Below are 21874 nucleotides of genomic sequence, written 5' to 3' on the forward strand. Positions count from 1 at the left end.
CAACCAAGCAATAATTAAAAACAAAGAGAGCATCAATGAATACTAGCAATTGGTAAAGCAGTTGAAATTAACCTATGGTCGAACATGCTAATGCATGTGCAATTGGGTTGATTTATTGCACTTGTAGTGAATCATAGAGCCTGCAAGGTGAAGTGAAGAAGCTCATAAATTATCAAGTGCGGGGATGAGCAGAGTTTTCAGGGGTTTAAATTGTACTAGGCAATGGTGCTAACAATCAATAGCAAGCAGGTGCCAGTACAAAAGTTGAAAACGCCATTAAGGAACAGGATTAGCTTGTGGTGAAAGCATGCAACCATTATATGAGACTGTGCATAGAGTTATCAAATGCCGTTGTTGTCTAAAGCACCAATAACGCCGTGATGAAAGCCTGTAATTGCACAAGAAAGTGCACGTGTACTCGATGGTAGTGCCAGATAATACGCCGGTGGTGCCCACACTATTTGTGATCAAATGCCGCTGTTGCCGGGAACGCCAACAACACCGTGGTGTGTGCTCATTATTACAGAAGAAAAATGTTCCTTAACATTAGCACGTGGGCTTGGTGGTAGTGCCAGATAAACCCATAATACCATGATCAAATGCCGTCGTAGCCACAAATGCAAGTAACGCCGTGGTGTGTGCACATGTTACAAAATGCGTTCGGCAAAATGTCCACGTGGGCTAGATGGTAGTGCAGGATTTTGAGCAAGAGGAGCGGTGTGCGCAGTTGTGACAATTAAAAATAAAATAGATATAAAGAGGACATCAATCAATTGCAAGGAACAATGCCTTAAAGGTACTCACCACTAGAACCAAAGCCTAGGCTTCACGGGGGAGGCAGAGCACGTTGTTGCTCTATGGCTGCGGGAAACAATAAATGTAAGTGGCCTGTATGCCAACGGTGTTTCGCTGACTGGGAAAGCAGAAAACTCCGAATCACAGAATACTCACACTGGGAGGCTGGCGACTTGCTGTCATCCTACCCTATGCTCCGGGCCCCGTAACGCTCGCTTCTGGGTACCGGCTATTTATAGGAACGTCTGGAGCGTGAATAGGCTAGAGAGTTGAGTGCAGCGGCCATCTTGGGTGTGAGATTCGAGTCAACTTTGAGACAGTCATAACGGGCAATGGACTTGTGTATGGCGTTACATTGTGAGCATGCATAACAAATGTAGGAGTGTATATAAAGCCAATTGGGATTGTTAGACAATTCAATTCTAGGACAGTGTTACTCATAATGAAGATTGGTCATTTCTGCCATTTCTGGACACTAGCCATAATAATTGCAGAACCAGACAGTAGTGTACCACTCACATTTTAGCTCTTTCAGGTCCTGACGAAGTGCCACTAGACCCGTTAGGGGTTAAAGAAGTACGAACCATGTTGACCCACTCCACTTTGGCAGCCCTTGATGAACAATAAATCCACGTAAGGGGCTACACACTGTCTTTTAATCAGGCTCGAGCTACCTAAGCCAATAAACCAGACCAGAGTAGGACTGCTCCTGACCTATTTTATCTCACCTACCTGTGCACTACCCAGCCCTCACACCCGCACGCACCCAACGGCTTCTTCAAAAGATCTCAGACAAAGAGCCCCGTTTACGGGACCCTGTCAGGCATTGGAGCACCGGCCCGACGAGGAGCAAGGCCCAATGATAAAGCATGACATCCTCTGGGGTGTGTGAGGGCATCACGAAGAAAGACCTCCCTTTCCCCTCATGTCCAGCTATGAACTGCACACCCCTCTGATTCTCAGTCCCCTTCGAGAGCCTGTGTGCAGGACCTCGCCTAAACTTAGCTCCCAGTCCCTCCATTTTTGAAACATTAAGCACGGCGGCTCAGCCATGGGACCTACCCTTGCCCATAACCCTACAGCAGCAACCTCTCTCTTTCCACTATGCAGCACAACCAAGGATTGTCTTTCTGTGACAGCTGTGTCTCCGAAATACTGAAAGCACCATCAATACTCGACCATGATGGAGAATCAGCTACCAGCAGCTCCAGCGAAGATTGGACCTCAATCACAAACATGAAACGGCAGTTAATGAAGATCATCATGCATGGGGCGATAGTGACGGAATATCTACGAGTAAACATAGCCCCGAAAGGACTAATAGTTAATAACACACTGAGGATATTTCTTGAAGATAAATAGTTCAAGGAAGAATGGTCGTTGGTGGCCTGGAAATGTACCATGGATCTCCTGGTCCTTATCATCAAGACCGCCAAATGGCTGGCCAATGAACTAATAATGAAGATCACCATGGCAGAAGGGGCTTTAAAAGCGAGCATTGCCAGCACAGCCTTTAAAGCTAAATTGGCCGAGATCACAAGAGAAATCAATGACAAAAAGGACTACCTGATGCGGCAAAAAGTTGCCAAACTCCAAAAGGACATCACACGATTTAGTAAGGAAAAGATCTACCCTTACCTCAAAAAGGACTACAAACCCCCGGGAGACGACAACTCCTTTGATGACAGCACAAACTCCCTTCGAGAGCCTGTGTGCAGGACCTCACCTAGTAATGCCCATGGAAAGTATGAGGCTTTCTTGAGAGGTGTTGATACTCCACCCAACTAAAAAAAAGTGCTGACACTTTCTCATGAGGAGCATGCAGTGGCGGCTCCTCCGGTAAGGCGAAGGAGCGTCGCCCTACTGCCAGGAGCAGCAAAAAAAAAAAAAAAAAAATGATAATAATGGAATGGTATTATCATTTTTTTTTTCCCTCCTGCTGCGGCAGTGTGTGAGTGGGCAGGGTGGAGCTGCAGGGGAGGAGTGGTAGAATACTCCTGTGCGAAATGACTGTTTGGTCGGCCCTCTCGGGCTACCTAAACAGTCATGCGCTCTCCCCTGTTCTCCATGCAGGCAGCATTACAGCCTGCATGGAGAACATGCCCAACCCTACAGCCCCTGGCTGAGTGCTGTGTCACTGTGCTCAGACCAATCACAACGCTGCATTGCAACATTGTGATTGGCTTAGGGGTGGGAGCCTGGCTGCCTGCTTGCTGTTCCGACCTGGAGTCGGACACAGGCGAGGAGGAGAGAAGACGTGGCACCTGGCGGCGGCAAGGTACATTATTTATTTATTTATTTTATTTTGAAAAGCAGCCCGTTCATCCCTCCTCACGTCTGCACCCCCACCCGCGAGCCAAGCCGGCCACCACTGGGAGCATGCCCGCCCAGCTGGGTATTCTGTACATACAGTGACCAGTATCCACACTAAATTGTGTTGGTTTTGCCTAATAAATGTCTGGCAGCCTTTCTTTAGAATAACAATACTGTCCCAATAAATTCAGCACAGCCCTCCTGAGAAGTGCTGGTACTAGCATTTTAAAGCATAACCAACTTGTGAGATAGTTTTGCACTACCAATAAAGGTATGGGAGTGCTTCTGAGAAGTGGTGTTATTGTTCATGTCAGTTTAGAAATATGGATAAAATGTGTTGGTCTTATGCCAGTAAACATTTACTAGCACTGTTAAAAGTGCTCTAATTAATATTGTTGTGACTTCGTGGGTGTCAGAACTAGATTTCACCAATGCAGTCTAGCAGCTGCTTAATACCAGAAAGACTAAGCCCAACTCGCCCCACAATGGTGAGTTCTCATAGTACATTTTTTAAATTTCTAACTTTAAACGGATATGTAATGTGAATAAAATGAACCATTTAGTGTGCATCTTCAAAGCTTCCTTGTGGAGGGAAATCCCAAGTCCACTTCAAAGTTGTATTTAAATTCTGCTCAGTTTTGAACAATGTGCCTGCCTCACAATGTTTTTTCAAAAATCCCTTATGGGAGATCACCAATGCACCCCTAGAAACCTGTATTTAACTTCTTTCCAGCAGTCACCAATTTTGCTGGCCTGAAGTGCTTTTAAACCTGAGGATTGCTTTGAATTTCCCAGTAATATTCAATGATCTTTAGTCTAATGTTCCTAGCAAGATGAAAAGAGATAATAATATTCCACACTGGCTCCACCATGAGGGTATCCCTCATGCCTCTGCATGCATCATTAAGGTCCCGAAGAAATATGACCACATCAGCCTCCCCCACCAAGGAACTTCAATTGCCAGGCAATATCATCTTCAAAACCAGGTGCATCATTTACTAAGACAATACACCTGCCACTGCTGCTTATCAGGCTCACAAATTTACAATCTCTAGGACCACCTGCAGCCAGGACACCATGGGCCGTATTTTGCATACAATGTACTTTCCCTGTTTGCACCACAGCGCACCTTTCAAAAGGTGCACCAGTTGCAACCTGCAGTGAACTTGTACTGCCCCCTCGGTAGCTGCAAACTGGTACTTCCCCCAGGGCAGCCCATTCAAGCGTAATACCGAATGGCTGCCTCATTCTCGCTCCGTGTTTCACTGTGCAGGCGGCATGCCACCTACACTTTTGAGAGGGGTTAGAGATCCCCTTGCAGGGGGGGTACAGTGAGCGACTGCAGTCTCATGTCGGAGGATGTCTGGGGATCTACGGGACATCCTTTCTCCCCTCCAGTGGGCTGCATTTAGAAGGCACACAGAAAGCATGCAACCTTTTTGTGGCGCAATTTCAGTGTGCCTCCTAAAGGCATGTTTGCCTCTGTGCCTCTTCCCCAAATATGGCACAGGCACAGAGGCAAAGTGATTCCCTCATGCCGCCATGCAAATGAGGGAACACCATCTCATGATAGCTCTGGTACTTCTTGTGCGCCAGTGCTATCAATATTACAGAAAGGGCTTCACAAGGGTCTGGGGCCACTTCTAGAATACCATTGTGCCCCAGGAGTGCACAAAGTGGGCACACAAGCCCGTTGAGCATAATGTATAATATGCCCCATAAGATTGGAGAAGAAGAAGTGCAAAAATAAAAAAACAATGCAACTGGCCTTCTCCATTTATGCACCCAGGATCTTGAAAGACATTGTTGTATACCTCAGGAGTGGCCAGTTCCTGTTCCGGATTAGGAAACAGCTGAAAACACACCTCTTTAAGCAACACTGCATCACATTAAAGTAGCAGTGAACCTCCATTCTCAGAGTCCCAGCTTTGTCTCCAATCACTCATTGACATGATCCTTACCTTTGACGATGTACAACAGTCATCTGCTGCCTTTTGACTGGGTTATGCTAATCAAATTTCACATATGTACAAAATACAATGCAACCTTTAAAATGTGTCTATTGTGTTCTATTTTTTAACAAGATTCCCAGAGAAACTACAATCCACCACCCGCAAAATCATTTTGCATTTTTGTGATTAGCATGAGTCACATCCCCTAAAACCTACACTTCTGGCTACAGAACTGAACAGTGTCAGTGAATTCTGGGCTAAGGGATATGTGAGCTTAGTGTTCATGAAATAAGTATGCTTGTTTGGGCTAGATCTTTGAAATCGAGGAACACTATGTGTTAAAAAAAACAGTTACATTTGCTCACAGTGACTCAATGGAATGTTGATGAAGGTAGCCATGGAACTGTAATTAAAGCTCTTGCAAACTTTAAATAATTTGTCTTACAGCAGCGATCTGATGATGAAAGTGCATTTGTTTTGAAGCTCTAATCATGGACTTTTAGTATCCTTATTTGGAAAGGTAGAAGAGTGTATCTTCTCACAAACTGATTTCAGTCAGGCCTTTTGTAACTTGTGCTGCAGAGTGTTACCTGTTGCTTTTGGGCACCATTGATGGTGCAATGATAGCATTGGTTTTGTATGTGGAAGAGTTTCCTTGCCTCATTTCTGTAGTGAAATTGTCAGTGGCTATCGCTCCAGATTAGCTTATGAGTATTTGCTTGGTCGGATAGTCCCAAAGACATTTATTTAATTATTAAATAAATGTGCTGGAGCCCCTCTTGCCACAGACACTCAATCAGATTGTACTCATTTATTCTACTACTCCCATTTGCCACACGCTGTACTAGCTACCTGTGGCTTCCACGGTGACGTTTAGGAATTTAATTACTGTGCACAAAGCATTTATGGGATACCCTCTCCGTTTCTAAAAAATTACTATAAACTAGCAGAATATGCTGTTGGTTGTTGGCTCTACCCAGAACAAAGTCCTTAAATGTACTTTCTCCCAAAGCCTAAAATAAATCCCCTCTTTATCTTCATAAGAACTCTGCTTACCTCAAATGCTAACTTTGTATTCTCTTACCAGCACCATGAAGCCATCTGGTTGTATACTTGCTTAACAAATATCATATATTTTGATTTGTCTCACTTGAGTTTCAATTTTTGGAAATTAAATGGAATTTGTTTTTTTTGTATACCTCTGCATATAGAGATACTTAATATATCATGGGATGAGACAGGGATTGGAATGGGAAATTGGTGCTTTGGAAGTTGAGTCAGCAAAAAAAGATTTATCTTCTGCTTCTAAAATACAACATACAATGGCTAAAGGGGCGGGACGGGGAATATGTGCACAGCCTCTGAAAATAATCCCATGTTTTTACTATAAGGTATATATGAGAAGAGAAACAAAACCAGAAGACTCCTATCATGATTGACTATACCTGAAATTAGAGTCCCCCCGCTCAGAAGCATTCCCACTGAACAAGGAAAAATAGTGTATTCACAAGAAGAGATAACTCAGGTGTTTACTGTTTTTTTTCTGAAGTATGTAAGAATGGAAAGAGTGAATTGAGTGAACCCAAGAAACACGACTGCCTAGGATTGACTGCTTAGGAAACTGTGTCTCATTTGTGAAGACACAAGAGAGGCCCCACTAATGGCTTCAGAAATCAGAAAGTTACCTGAGATTGGATAAAGGGAAGTCACTTAGTGCCAACAGATAGCCATTCAGTTTTTACCTAACTTACCTAGATTCCAGAGCCCAATTTTACTGAAATGAATTTGGCTGTAAATTTAAAGGCCTCATTACCTTAAATAGATAGTGGAGCTCTAACAGTATATCGCTCAATGCCCAGGTGTAATATGAAGATAGTATCTCATTCCAGACATTAAGTAGTTGAACATTCATTATAAGATTATGGTAATAGCAGGTTGATTCCTCTGATTGCTCAACCACATATGCATGATGGAGGAGATGCCTGGAGTAGCACCACAGTCAGTAATGATGGCAGTGGACAACACATTTAGTTGAAGTTACGCTTTTGCAGTTCTTTGGAAGATGGAGAATGGACCACACATATTGAATTGTATCTTTTTGCTGTATGTATACGACCAAAGCTAAGACTTCATTTGGGCTTAGTGATATCACATACAACATTATAAGAAGGAGATGTCAGTGATACACTTTATCACTAGTGTTTTTCCATTAGCATTGGATCTATTTTCTTTTATGATATATGAATGGAGCCAGTGCAGAGACATAAAAAAAGACTGATTTATTACATGCAATATCTTTTTATACAGATGACATGCTATTTCTAGAAGACATTAATTCAGGGTTGGAGCTGATAACAAAAGCACTGGAGAAGTTTGCAACATTTCTGGGAAGAGGGTAAAATAGGTTCAGTGTTGTATATTCCCGGTTAAGTATGATGCAGAAGACATGGGTGAAGTGTTATGGTTACCCCAAGTTCTCTATTTGGTACCCCATACATTCCACTATTTGGTGGTTCAAGTGTACCATGCAAAATTGAATGTTAAAGATGGCAATGGTAGGGTGGCATTATTGGCACTCCGTTCGTTAGTGTAGTTTCGTTCTGCAGGACAATCTCATTATCGGTAATGGGGAGGTTAGTTCTAGTGAAGATAGTAGTGCTCTAATTTCTAACCTGCCTGGCAAACTTTTCAATGAATGGGATCTCATTCTCCTTCATGTGGAGCTCATGCAGGCACAGGGGGATCCTCAATAGGATCCAACTTCCAGTGCCTAAGGAGGACTTCACTACTTCACATCACAGCTCCAGTGGGTAGCTAGGGTGTTATCTGGAACCCATCTGCAAAGGCCATGGCAATCTCAATACAGTTTCAATGGGAACATTTAGCTGGTTGTTCCTTAGGCCAAAGGGTCCATTGTGGAAGCCACCCAGGTTATTCACAATTGCTCAGTAATGCTGGGTTAGATGGTTAGAAACACAGGCCCAGAAGTACCTTATGCCCTAGATCTTGATCCTTCCATGGTACAAAGTTCACAAGATATCAGTGATCTGGCGATCTGGTCTGGAGTGAATGGCTCAACAGTGGTGACTTTTATGAATCTGGAGTTCTCAGGACTCATCTATAGTTTGGGCAGAGCTATTACGTACCTGCAGACACTTCCTAGTGTGTGAGGCAATCACAAGTGGAAGCAGCTAGTCTCAGGAATGTACCCTTCTAAACATGATGCCCTATATTTAATGATCATAGTGGGTAAAGAGAAAACAATGTTAACACTTCTATACTGGTTACGTTTCGACATTGATAGGATGGTTTTGCGTGATGTTCTCCCCATTTTTTCCCTTCTGTAGCTGAACACGTTTGTGTAGGCATTACAACTCTGTGCACTTTACCCCTAGTAACAAGAGGTAAAGTGTGTGCTCTTCCCTTCCCTTTCAACATGTTAAAATTGGCAAATACCTGATTGGCTTTTTAAAATATACTTATGCTGCAGCACTCATTGTGCCACCCACTGATGTAGCTCCCTAAAACAGTTATAAACTGCCACTTTGACTTGGCAAAATAACCCCTTTGCCAACTCTAAACCCTTCATTTTAATACTTAAAAACCACTACGAAGGAAGGCCATACGTGCTCGTAGGGCAGGGTGTTTAGTTTTTAAAATTAGGGCATGTATGTTAAATGTTTTACATGTCCTGGCCATGAAAAGAACCCAAAGTTGTTTTTCATTGTGGCAAAGCTGGCCTCCCATAGACTAACACTGATTTGCCTGCATACACTTAATAAGTACTACATTCAGTTATACCTAGAAAAATACTTTTTCACTTATTTTAATTGCAACATAAACCAATCTTTAATAGTTGAGAAGGATTTGTAATTATTCTTTTGGGTTAAAACACTTTTTGAAGGCTGGTATCTCCCTGCCAAACATTTCTGGGGCCTTTCTGTGAGTGACCAGCTGGCTTGAACTATTGATGGCTCCATGTTAGACCTGCCAGTGTCGGGGCTGGTCTTTCCCCAAACATTTTGCCCTCCTCCTACATTTTTTCTGATCTTGTTTTTGCTGGCCCTTTACCTCTGCTAACCAGTACTAAATTGCCTGTACTCACTCCTTAAAACATAATGAAATTCGCTTATTCCCAGTTGGCATATTCAAGTTACTTATAAGTCCCTAGTAAAGTGGCACCACATGTGCCCAGTCCCTGTAAACTGACAGCTACTAGTGGCCCTTTAGCATTGCTTGTGCCATCCACTTAACTAGCACTTTAAACCTGTCTCAGGTCTTTTGTCAGGTCCTAACCTTTGTTTTTAATACATACAAGTCACACTTAGTGTAGGTCCTGGACATCCCAGAGGACAGGGTGCAGTGTATTTAAAAAGTTGGACATGTACTTTTAAGTTTTCCATGTCCCGGCAGTGATAAACTCTTACATTTGGTTCTCACTACTGCAAAGCCTGTGTCTCCCATAGGATAACATTGGTATTACCTTATTGCACTTTATAATTGTAGTTTCCAATTGGGAAGAGATGACCAGTCATATTTGGTGCCTCTGGAATACAAATTTGAAATTCCAACTGATGGTGAAGTCAGATTTTAAATTACACCTCAGAAAATGCCACTTTTAGAAAGTTTGTATTTTCATGTCTTAGCTATTTGGTGCCTGCAGGCTATATCTGGGCCACATGACTGGGTGTGGGTGACAGTTGGGCTTTGTGTATTCCTCCTAAACAACCACACACAATATGGAGCTTAGGTGCGCCAAGATGGGCCATCACTGGAGGATGGGAGGGACAAGCTTGGCACAGCCCCACTTACACTTGAATAGGCTGTGTCCTGTCTTCACACAAGCTAAATGACCCTGCATCGTCTCTTCAGCCAACTTGGGGCCAGGGCAGGAAAGTCAGGAAACTCCATGCACTTCAAAGCCACTGTCTAGAAGCTTCTCCCACCTTCCAGAATATGGTCACCAGAGTATAAAAGAGGGACCCCAGACACAAACTCTTCAGTACACTTCTGGTCCTGTGGATACTCTGCCAAGGAAAAGAACTGCTGTGCTGCAGCAAGGACTGCCACTCTGCTGGACTTCTGCTCCGAAGAACCTTCTGCCTTGCTGTGGTGCCTTGCTACCATCTGCATGGTTGAGAAGTACTCTCTTGAACCCAGAACCCAGAGAGACTCCAATGGCAAGTTAGCTGTCCTCCTGATCCGAAGCCTCAGAAACATAATAGGCTTCCAACCACCTTGATGAACCCAGATGAACCAACGCATTGTTGCCACATTGTTGCCACTGCATGGGCCGAACCATCGCAAAAACCCACATTACCACCACAGTGCTTGGAACCAGTGCACTACCCCAACTGTGCGATGCCTTTTTATTTCTCTTCAACAGCAGCCTCGAGGATGATGATGGACTTCACATCGCAGCCTTGCAGCTCCTTGGAACCAGCACATCACCTCAACACATCATGCTCAACACTGGACTTTGCATCACAAGCATTTGGTGACGGAATCTTCCATGACAGCGTACGACCTCGCATCTCTGCCTCGCCACACCTCAGAACTGACGCATCACTCCGGCTGAGTGGTGCCGCTCCACAACACGGATTTAGGGTACTCCGTTCAGTGGGCCTAACTGGGTCCCTTTAGCTGGCCAGTGTTCCATCACGGACAGCTAAAGGTGGGCTGAACTTATGACTTTGTCTCAGTCCTGCGCAACCTTATATCCACAGTTGGAACTTTAAAATTCAGTATCTCCAATTTCACAAATTGAATTTTTGTCGTTTTGGTCTTTTAAAAAAAACAATATAAAAAATTACTATTTTTCTAAATCTGTTTTGAGAGCCTTTTGTGTATGTTTTGACTGTGTTACTGGCTGAAGTTCTGCACAAAAACCTTATCCATATCCTCTAGGTTAAGCCTGACTGCTCTGTGCCAAGCTGCCAGGGGGTTGAGCACAGGTTAATTTAGGGTATGCTTGTGTCTTTACCCTGACAAGGATTTTGGTTGCTGTTTGACCAGGGCTTACTCCCTGGTTAACCAGGAACCCAATTTCTTACACTCCACTACTGTGAAATGTGTATTCCAACCAGATAACTGACAAATGGTCTGGGTGTCCAGGGACAAGGGTCTTCCTGACAGGATGTCTGTGGAAGCGCTGTGTTCTGCCCTGATTACACTTCAACGGGTCCTGCCCCAGGATGCACAGAGAACTGACACCAGACCTGCCCCTTACTTGTTTTGTACTAGCCAAGCTGCAGTCACACTGAGGCAAGAGGGTAGAACTGACCAGAATTAATTTTGAAAATAGACAAAGGATGTCCCCCGACTCCTGAAAAATTAGAAGAAGGACTGGCCTGCTGTCTGAAGCCTGAAGGAAGACTGGACTACAGAAATTATTTTAAGGGTTAGCTTACTGCCCCCCTTTTTGAGCTACACGGACCAAGTAAGCTTCCACATGCTAGATTTCCTGCTTTTTCTGCTTTTTCCAATTGGAACGGCCCTGAACTCAGCTACTGGCCTCTGGCAGAGTGAGTCCTAAACCCCAAGATGAGCCACCCAGGTCTAGGACCCTTGTTTGAAGTTAAAGTGTACTCCTACTGTCCAAAAAGTTGCCAACTGGACACTTAAAAACTTTTTCTGAACTTCTCTCAAAAAGAGCCACAGGCTAACTGTGGACCACTGGTGATCCTCAGCTGTTGACGTTGAATCGCTTGTCGGATTCAACTTTCCGGTTTGCCCCACTGAAGGGATCTTGACTTCCAGAAAAGTTTCGATGCCCAAACGTAGAGCTTTCCCACCTTGACGTCAAGAGCCTCAAACTTCCCGCCAGAGCGATGGCTCCTACCAAGGTCCTGATCTTTAACTGATCTCCGTCAATGAGCTCCTCTTCGTATCCAGCCTACACCGAACCCGCTGGCGACTTCAGCAATGAGGACGTTTCTCTCAAAAAAGTTTCTAAGTATAAAGATAAACCTTTCACCGGGTCAAACCTGGTCACTGTATCTGACCCACTGTCCATCTTGTTCAGCCTTAATGTTCGACATTGACTTGTCTTAGTGCAACCAGATAACCACGGTTGGTGCTGTTTGCTTTTTGGCACTAATTTTCATTCAAATTTTAAATATTCAGATTTCCATTTCTGCTTTATGGATTTTTGTCACTTTGAATCATTTTATATATTAAAATGTGCTTTTTTTTCCAAATTACTTTGGGACTTTTCTTGTGTTGTGTTTTCACATTATAACTATTTGAGTGTTGCAAAAATACTTTACACATTGCCTCTAAGTTAAGACTGACTGCTTTGTGATAAGCTGCCAGAGGGTTAAACACAGGTTTAGATATTGACATTTGTGGTTCACCCTGACAAGGATTGTGATTATTTTTTGAAATGGGTTCTCAGCCCTTCAACAAATAACCCAATTACTTACAGACATGTTGTGCACTTTGGTAGATCTCAGGGGAAAATGATCTAGCAACACCGATACGAATACAGGAGCGGGGGATTGGAACCTGTATTAATTTACTCCCTTATAGTATCAAGGAACCTACTATACAGCTAAAAGAGTGAGCGAAGTTCACCAAACTGCTAATTTAACTGCCCTATATGCAGGGTTGTAGAATGTGTGTTCCACCGTATGCTTTGAATCTTCCGGTCGTGAAGCAATACTGGGAGGTAACTAGGCAATTAACGGAGGATTGACCTCCTCCTATGCCAGAAACTTGTTAATTGTGCTTATTGTGGTGTTCCAAGACAAAAGAAACCAAGCAGTAAATGAGTGCTAGTGCTCGTAAAAGACAGATTGCAGTAGCCTGGAAATCTGCTAGGGCTCTGAATGAATGAAGTGCTGCAATGCTGAGAGATAGAAAACCAGGGGGCAGATTTACAACAAACTAACGCAGCACGGTGCAGCGAGTAATTTTGCTGCGCCATGCAGCGTTAGTTTGGAAAGCACAGAGATGCGACATATTTACAAGAATATGTTGCATCTCTGTACTTCCCCTGCGCTGGCGCACAAACTGCAGCCATGCGCCGGTGCAGGCACCCTTGCACCATGGTGCAAGGATGCCTGCGTCATGGGGAGATTGTTTTTGTGCAGGAAGGGACACTTTCCTGCAAAAAACAATCACAAGAGGCTTTTTCCTCTTTCAATGCCTGCTGTAGAATGCAGCACGCATTGAAAGAGGAAAAAACGAGGAGAAATTAAAACATTTCTCCTCGTTGCGCCTCGCTACCCACGGCGTAGCATTCACACGCATCTCCAGATTTACGATTTCTCTGTAAATCTGGAGATGTGTCTAGTTCCATGGGTGTTGCGTGGGAACACCCCAGCAACACCCATGGAGCGCTCCTTCAACACACAGTGCTGCGTGTGAAGGGGCTATATTTACGACGAGAGGAAAGGTCACGCAGGGTGGCTTTTCCTCTCCTTGTAAATATGGAGGTGCCCCCTGCGCCACCAGTACGTCACGAAAAGTGACGTAGTGGTGGCGCAGGGGGCTTGTAAATCTGTCCCCAGGAGCGTAGCTTGGTCATCAAGATTGGGGGTGTAAGCCTCAATTTTTCCCAACAATCAAGCTACTATATAGCTTGTTAAAATACATTATTAAAAGCAAGGGGGCTCAAGAGCAGGGCCAGCTTTAGCGTGGTGCCACCGGTGTGACCGCACTGGATGCTGAGCTGGAGGGGGGGCACTGACCTCAGGTGGGGTGCTGTGTTTAGCAATAACTCCTATTTAAAAGCCCCTGCTGCAGAGTTTCTTGTGCTCAGGGAGGTGGCAGTGGCTAATGTGCTCTTCTACAGCCATGATGGGAAATCAGAATGTCAATCAGCCTACAGGTAAAACCACTGGTAAAACAGGGTCATTGTGCCAGTGCTTGAAAACAATAAACTCTTATTTTGTTTCCGGTGCTCTGTAGTTCTAGAAAACCACATTAACACTTGTTTGAGAAGAAATAATAAATCTCCTGGGAATCAAACAGTGTCTGCTTGTTATGCCCCATGCATTATTCCATTTGTCACTTTTTAGCAATTCCTCGATACGATTAAACATGAAAGTTTGTAAATGTTGTAATACGAAATGTAAGGGTGCTTTTTTCCTTCTTTGTTCTGTAACATAGCGGGCGGGGTGATGCCTGAACCTTCTCCCAAGAATATTGTGAATTATTTTCTTACCAACACGTTTACGGTACTGGTACTGACTGTGTTCCTGTGTGTCTTTTCCTTTCTTACTGAATTTAACAATCTTCTTTGATGTCTAGTGTTCTTGTGTAATTGCGGCTGTCTGCTCAAATGTCCCTTACGCATCTACAGTTCCTGATAAATCTGAAACAATGTAAAATGAAATATCCAGGACCACATGAATTTCTAATTCTAGCAGCGAATACAGACCCTAATCCTAATCATTGACAAGCACGAGGACCTTTAGTTTAGGTCATAAATAGGCGCCTTACCCTGCTTGGTTGTTCCCATTGGCATTGGTTTTTATGCATCTGTGGGTGGGCTGCCGATGCCCTCTAATGCGTATTTTTGATTCTTCCTTGAGCCATGAAAACCGCATGCCATCAGGTCGCAAAATGGGTAAAAGCGCAGTGTACTGGATACAGCACGGTTTTAGAAAGTTCACAGAGAGAGAAAGGTGGAGTTATGCAGTTTATGCGCCTGTTCGTGTTGCACAAAAATCTCACTGCTTGCTAATGTTTCTTATTTTCCTCTTGCAGTGTCCTCCAAATCTTCGTAAACAAGATGGCTATGCCTGTGACTCCAATCAGGTACTGTGTGTATCTTGCAGGGTTTCCCAGTCCAACACAACTGCATTGGTTCAATCAACTTGTGTCAACGTCAACCTATCACACCGTGCCTTCACTTCTTTGTCCCATTGTGACATTGTACTGCTGTACCATTGTGCCACTTTTCTATTGCCTCATTTTGACGTTATCCCAGTCTGGTATTGTTTGGTGCCCTGTTAGACCAATACACTATTCTTCAACAGAGCCCATGCCCTTTTGTCCCAGTACCCATTCTGTCATTACCCCATCATGTGACTGTCCTGTTGTTCTATTTGCCCATGGTGCCATTGCGGCATTTGATTTGTCCGCCATTATCCCATAACTACTGCATTGATTGGCAATGTCATGGTCACACTGGCCTCATTACACGGCCCTCATTTCATTCTATGGTAACTCCATTCCCTCCCCCTGCTGAGTTGGTGATACCAGGGGCTTTGATAAGTAAGGGGGAGGAGTAACCGGTTATTAACACTAGGACCTTGAGGGACATCTTGCAGATGAGGAATTGCCAAAGAAATCAGTAATTCTGATCCTGATTCCTCCAGTAATTCCTCATATGTTCCTAGTATTTCACTTGGAAACCCAACCTGCTTTGAGATGATGGGGGTTTCCCGATTGAGCACCACAGAGGCGCACAGTTACTATGCATCCTCTAATCCTAATGTGGCCAGTAACTTCTATGATCAGTCAAATCAGGATTAGTGGGTCCCTCATAATGAGACCCATTGGGTCACTGACCCATTGTTCTATTTGCCGCGTGTTTCATTTCTCCATTGCACAGTTGTACCACACTGCTTTGCAATGCCTACATTTCTCTGCGAATTGAGAATATTTATCTCTTTCTTCATTTTCTATCTGTGATGCGTTACAAGACTAATATGGCTTCTCTTGTCAACCATAATATAGGCCAGTTTGCCATACTCACCAGATTTACTTGGGTTACGCTCCAATGATTTAAAAAAAAAAAGAAAAGAAATCCTACAAGCATGAAGTTACCATAACCAATGCAATGGTTAAAAGGTGGGGCCACATTCTATGGTATAGAAAAGGGTATCATAGTTACTTAGCTCTGCATATGCCTGAAATGGAATAGAGTGTAATTATTTATTTATGTATTCCACATTTTATACACCACTGCTTATTTCCTTTAGTTGCTTCAGAGCACTGTTTTTATTTAATGTAAGTTTTAGGACACTGAGAGCTAGAATATAATTGTGAAAAGGAGGATGCTCCCAGTCAATATTCTTCATTCACTACCCATGATAACTTGAAATTCACTTGTAAACGAGCCAGAGCAGTATACTTTTATGGCTTTTCTTGAGATGAATGGAGTTTGCCCTTAGTTTAAGGTTTAGTGCATTCTATAACCTGGTGCTCTGGAGTGCCTTCCAGGGGTGTGCTACAGTCCTTCAGATCTACATACCTATTTCAGATTGAATTTGACCACTAGATATCTAGATTCATTAACATTTTAAATTTAACTTAAGAATTTATCTGGTCATATATTTTCAGGCAGTATACTTGATTATGCTTTATATATAGTTTTTCCTAGTCACAATGTGTCATCTTGTGAACATCCAAGAGGTGCGCATTACTTCTCAAGCAGAACAGATTCTCAGAATAGAAAGGTCTCAGTTTGAATATTGAAAACATACAGGGCTATATGTACGAAGCCTTTTTGAGGTCGCAAAATGCTTTTTGGGAAATACAAAGCCAAAATTGCGATTCAGTAACTTGTTACCATATCGCAATTTGTGTTTTGCGATTCTTTATTAGGAAGAGGCGTGTTGAGAGTGTCCCTCCCTAATGCAGAATTGAAATGGTATGTACAAATATTTTGCAACCAAAATGCGGTTTAAAGACCAATTTGTACATTATTAATAGCCATTAACAAATAGCGATTCATAAAAAAAAACTCTCTGTGGTAATTGCTATTGCTTATGTTTCAACACCTTGCCCTTAATTATTTGGTTTGCATTTGGATTCCAAGTAAGCTATTCAGCTGATTGAGCTACTGCTCATTCTACTAAGAATAAGCCCAGCTGAATTCCTCAGTGAACACTCACATTGTTCTGAAGTACAGTTGGGAGCATTAGGACTAGAGGACCCCATCACACTTTTCTATTATGGGAAGAAGTAATACTTCATGCACTGGCACTGCTTGACCCACATGTGAGTTTAAAAGGGACATTAGGATTAATATCTGCAAATGGATATGCCCAGCACAAATGAGTGAATCTTCTTTGGTCTGTGACATGTCACACTCAGCAAAGATATTCTCAATAAATTTAGTTTAAGGAGTTGGTGAACATCACTGTGTTGTGTCCCATAAGTGGACTTTGGGACTGAGGGTACCATGCATCATTTCAGTAGCCCCATTCCACAGTCAGGTCACAGAAGTCTGTAGCAGAGGGAAACAACATAGTCTGATTGTCAGGGAATAGATCATTTTCATGAAAGATATCGATTGAGAAGGGCTTAAGGTCAACCATAAGAATGGAGGCTTCCCCATCACAGACAGGTCAAGGGATCCCAGGTACATAATTTCCTGGGCCTCATGGCCTAGATCTACAGGAGGTATTGCTCCCAAGTATTGTAATCATCCATTGAGAACATGAGATTCCCCCTTGGCAATTTGTTGCACAAAAGGACTACATCAACCATTATGGTGACCATCAAGCATTCCTAGAAGGCCAGAAATCCCCACTTTGAACTCTCAGAGAGTGGCTGATGAGACTGGCAGTTAGTGTTGCGTTCATTTGCAGGGTTCTGTGCTGCACAAGTGCATACTACTACAGCATGTATAACTTTGTGGTGCCATGCCTTTAATTTTGTACCTTGTGCTGATATTTTTATGGCAAGGGGATATTCCATGATATCAACAGATTAGATGGACTCATAGGCATCATTAAGCCTAATATTACAAAAAATGAGGTCACATTAGCAGTTTTCGTCAACTATTAAATGCTTACATTGTTATCATGTACTGTTCTTCCTAGGGACGATGCTACAATGGAGAATGCAAAACAAGAGACAACCAGTGCCGGTATATCTGGGGATCAAGTAAGTTATCTCATTGCATTTAGTTTTTTTTATTTATGCTGATTGAGGTGCTCACTTTTAACTGAGATAGTGATGTATACAGTTTTCAAAAGAAACCCTCAATTGCTCATAGATTGAAGAAAAAATCTAAATTATAGTCAAATCTCTATATTTCTTCACAGAACAGTTATTCTCTGATAAGTTAGTAGGGCAGAGTAATTGCCAGACAGTTGGCCAACTACAGGGGGTTTGGACGCAGAGCCCCTGTGATCATCTCTGCACTGTGCAGTGCTTAAGGAAATGTGCAGCAGGGGGATGGCAGCCTGCGGGGCATTAGGCACAGGGAATGGTCTCTGGCCAGGCCCTGCCGGCTACCCTCCAGTGGGCATGGTTTAGCAGTGGTTTGCCACATTATGGGGGTAGGGGAGAAAGCCCTGCAAGCAATCTTCTGCTGCACATGTCAGAACGATATGAACAGTGGGGGATTGGCTGCCTGTGGCAGAACTGAGCACAGGGCGAGGCCCGCAACTCCCACTACGCACAATCAAAAGCTGTGCTCCGAAGAGAAGTTGGCTGAATATGATCAAACTATCAAAGGGGTGTGCAGTTCCTAGTGGGAGGGTTGAAAAGGGAGGTCTTTCTTGGTGATGCCCTCGCACACCCCGATGGATGTCATGCTTCATCATTGGGCCAAGCTCCTTGTCGGGCCGGCGCTGCAATGCCCGACGGGCTCCTGTAAATGGGGCTCTTTGGCGGAGATCCTTTGAAGAAGCCGTGGGGTGCGTGCGGGTGTGAGGGCTGGTTAGTGCATAGGCAAGTGGGTTAAAATAAGTCTAGAGCTGTCCTACAGTCATATGTTTTATTCCTGTGGTAGATCAGGCTTTACTATAATGTGGGTGCCCTAAGCTGATGTAATATTCCTAAAGGGCTATGGTGGTGTGGTGGGTCAACATGTTTGGTGCCTACTTAGCCCCTAACGGGTCTGGTGGCACTTCATCAGGACCAAATAAAAGGTGTCTGGTGCACTACCGCTAGTCTGGTTCTCGTAATTTTATCTGATGACCAGGCGTAGTTGAATGTACCCCAGTAGACTTATGCCAGGGTAGAAGACCCGTAGTATAAAGTTCTATGGCTGACGGGGGAGGCAGAGCACGTCATTGGTCTATAGAAAATGTGGCAAACCGACTCTCGTCTGTCCTACCCTTGCTCCGGGCCCCTTCGGGGTGTGTGAGGGCATCACAAAGAAAGACCTCCCTTTTACCGCCCCTCCCACTAGGAACCTCACAACCATTTGATAGACGGTTCACTTCAGAGCTTGTGTGCAGGACCTGCTTAAATACAGCTCCTAGTTCCCCTTTTGTTGAATACGATCAAACCCACGGAAATGTACCAAAAAGAAACAACGGTTGAAGTGACATTATTGTTAGGCATAGTAATAAGATCTTACCTTACGGTAACAAAAATCTTACACATTTACTGAAAAAAACAGTGGTTAATGTGACATTATGGTTAAATGGTTAAATAACAAACATTTAAAAACAAAAAAGACACTGAAATTCTCCAGTTATAGCTTACTGAGCTAACTAATACTTTCTCCCTCACCATGTACTATTAATGACCTCACATATTACATCACTCAGGGACATTTTACAATACATCACTTATGATACCTCACATGACATCATTGAATACATCACTGGTGACATCACTGATAACACCATCCAACCTACTGTTCCGCAAATTACTCTAAAATTGTCTAGATCGGTTTTAGAAATAAAGGGGCATATCAACAACAACCGGCGATAATTATCGCTCAGCGCTCTTAGCGTGAGGATAATTATCGCCGGCTAGCGTGAATTTTTATCGCTGAGATAGCGTGCTATTAGCAACACTTATCTCAATAGCGATAAAAATCTACACGCTAACAGGCTAACGTGAGATTATCGCTGGAAACCCAGCGATAATCACACGTTAACTTGTTGATAGGGACAGGCAAACTTAGCCATGATATCCTCCTTCCATAGGGTATCATGGCTAAGTCTGAAAATTAGCAGACGTAAAAAAGCAGCGTTAACCGCGGTTAGCGCTGCTTTTTTTGTCTCTAACAGGGTTAGCGACATTCTTGATAATAGGGGAAATGTCGCTTAGCGACATTTCTCCTAATATTTTACTCTGGAACGCCCCCTTTGCATCTCATTAGAGATGCAAGGGGAAGCGTAGAGTAAAAGGGTGCTAACATGCAAATTTGCGTGTTAGCACCCTGTTGTTGATAGGGCGCTAGTTTTATCTCTCCTTTTTTGGCTTTTAAAGCCAAAAAAGCAGAGATAAAGCCCTTGTTGATATGCCCCAAAGTCATTAGTAAAGGGCCCACAAACATATACAGCATAGATTGACTATATGTTACTATGTGTATTTTTGTATAAAACAGTACTGGAGACAAGTCTGATTGAGTATGGTAAAAGTTATATGGTGTACACATTAGCTACTAAAGAAGTTTTAAGTGCAATCAATGCTTCATTTAAACAAGGTAAAGACTGAGGACAACTAATGTGATCTGTTTCAAATAGGTCATGACTTTAATCCAAGGCCTGTTTCGAAAAGGTATGCAAAAACCGAAGCTTCTCCTTACAACAAAATATTCACCTGCATATTTCTGTGCACATACTGACATTACAGAGTTTGTACGTAGTGCAATCAACAATTTCTATATAAATTGGTGTTTTCTAAAGTGTATTTTTTTTTGCATGAGTTAATGTTGTAGAATATAATGTATGTGTGACTCACTTATAGATAGTTCAAGATGCACTATGATTATACGAGTTGTTCTATAGGTATACACCAATCATTTCTGTAACATGTGTAAAGGTAAACTACTCAGGGTTATCGATATGGCCTGATTTGTCCATGCCTTATTATTGGTTGGTGTATAGATGTGAAGAGGCTGATTTAAAATTCTATATCAGATGAGCTATTTAACTGGTACATTTCATTAAGATACATAATAGCCAAACACTTCTTTGAATGGTATTCAAGGTTTAATAAGTTGTTGTTCACATTCAGCTTTATAGAGCTATTGCATTTCTTACACACCTGAATACCACTAACAACAGATTATAATATCTTCAAAATATGGGTGATTTTACAGATATGCTTAATGTTCTGCATGTTGCGAAGGTTTAAGCCCATTATCAAAATCATATCTCAAGTACTTGTACTTGTTCCAATGTGCACTATTGCAAACACAAATGTTAACACTCTTAGTTCTTTGTATTCAAAATGATTATTGTTAATTCAAAATATTTCCATTTCAAATCCTCATGAAACATATACACATGCACATATTATGCCTTTCGGTTGTTTATGTACATATATTCTGTTCTTCCATGCCCAATGCATTTCAGGACATGTGTCCCTTCATCAGGGGAAAAATCTGTAAACAACAAAAATGAGTATCAAATGACAATGTGCAGAGTGTACCATTCATCTTCCTTATACACAAATTGCTACTGTTTGGTGTTATGAAAACAACCTGCACATTGTCATTTGATATTCATTTTTGTTGTTTACAGATTTGTTATGTGGTATTTATTCCTCCTACTTACTGGGTGTGAGAAAATCTGCAACCTATTACATTTTTAAAGGTTGTCAGCTTAAGTTAGCAGAATTTAACAGGGGAAAAGCCTATTTATTTCTGTGACGTGTGGATTTTCAATGTGTTATTCTTGTAATGTTTTTTATTTTACAAAGGATACATTCCATACTCCAGAGTGTCAGATTTGAAATGCCTTTTACTGGCACCCATACTCAGGGCCTAGGAGAGAAAGAGCACAACTAGAACTAGAAACTACATAGGGTAAAATAGATAAAGAAGAAAGAGAAGACCTAGGCAGTCGACCATGCTATACGATTACTCCAATCCTAAAAGTCTAGTTGAAAATATATGTCTCCAGAAAGTTAAACCAAATAACCTCAGACTTCTCATATTATTT

The 21874-nt window shown here is 42.7% G+C and overlaps 1 protein-coding gene across 2 annotated transcripts in view; it reads left to right on the top strand.

Annotated features, from left to right (window-relative positions):
- The window catches only part of ADAM23 (ADAM metallopeptidase domain 23), a 731894-nt gene that overhangs the window by 592470 nt on the left and 117550 nt on the right, over positions 1–21874 (top strand). For both annotated transcript variants that reach the window (XM_085648912.1, XM_085648913.1), the window contains exons 19-20: positions 14775–14825; positions 17843–17906. In XM_085648912.1, the coding sequence (XP_085505038.1) occupies positions 14775–14825; positions 17843–17906 (115 nt within the window). The remainder of the gene's footprint in view (positions 1–14774; positions 14826–17842; positions 17907–21874) is intronic.

Source organism: Triturus cristatus, chromosome 3_2 (genome assembly GCF_964204655.1).
Source record: "Triturus cristatus chromosome 3_2, aTriCri1.1, whole genome shotgun sequence".
Lineage (NCBI taxonomy): Eukaryota > Metazoa > Chordata > Amphibia > Caudata > Salamandridae > Triturus > Triturus cristatus.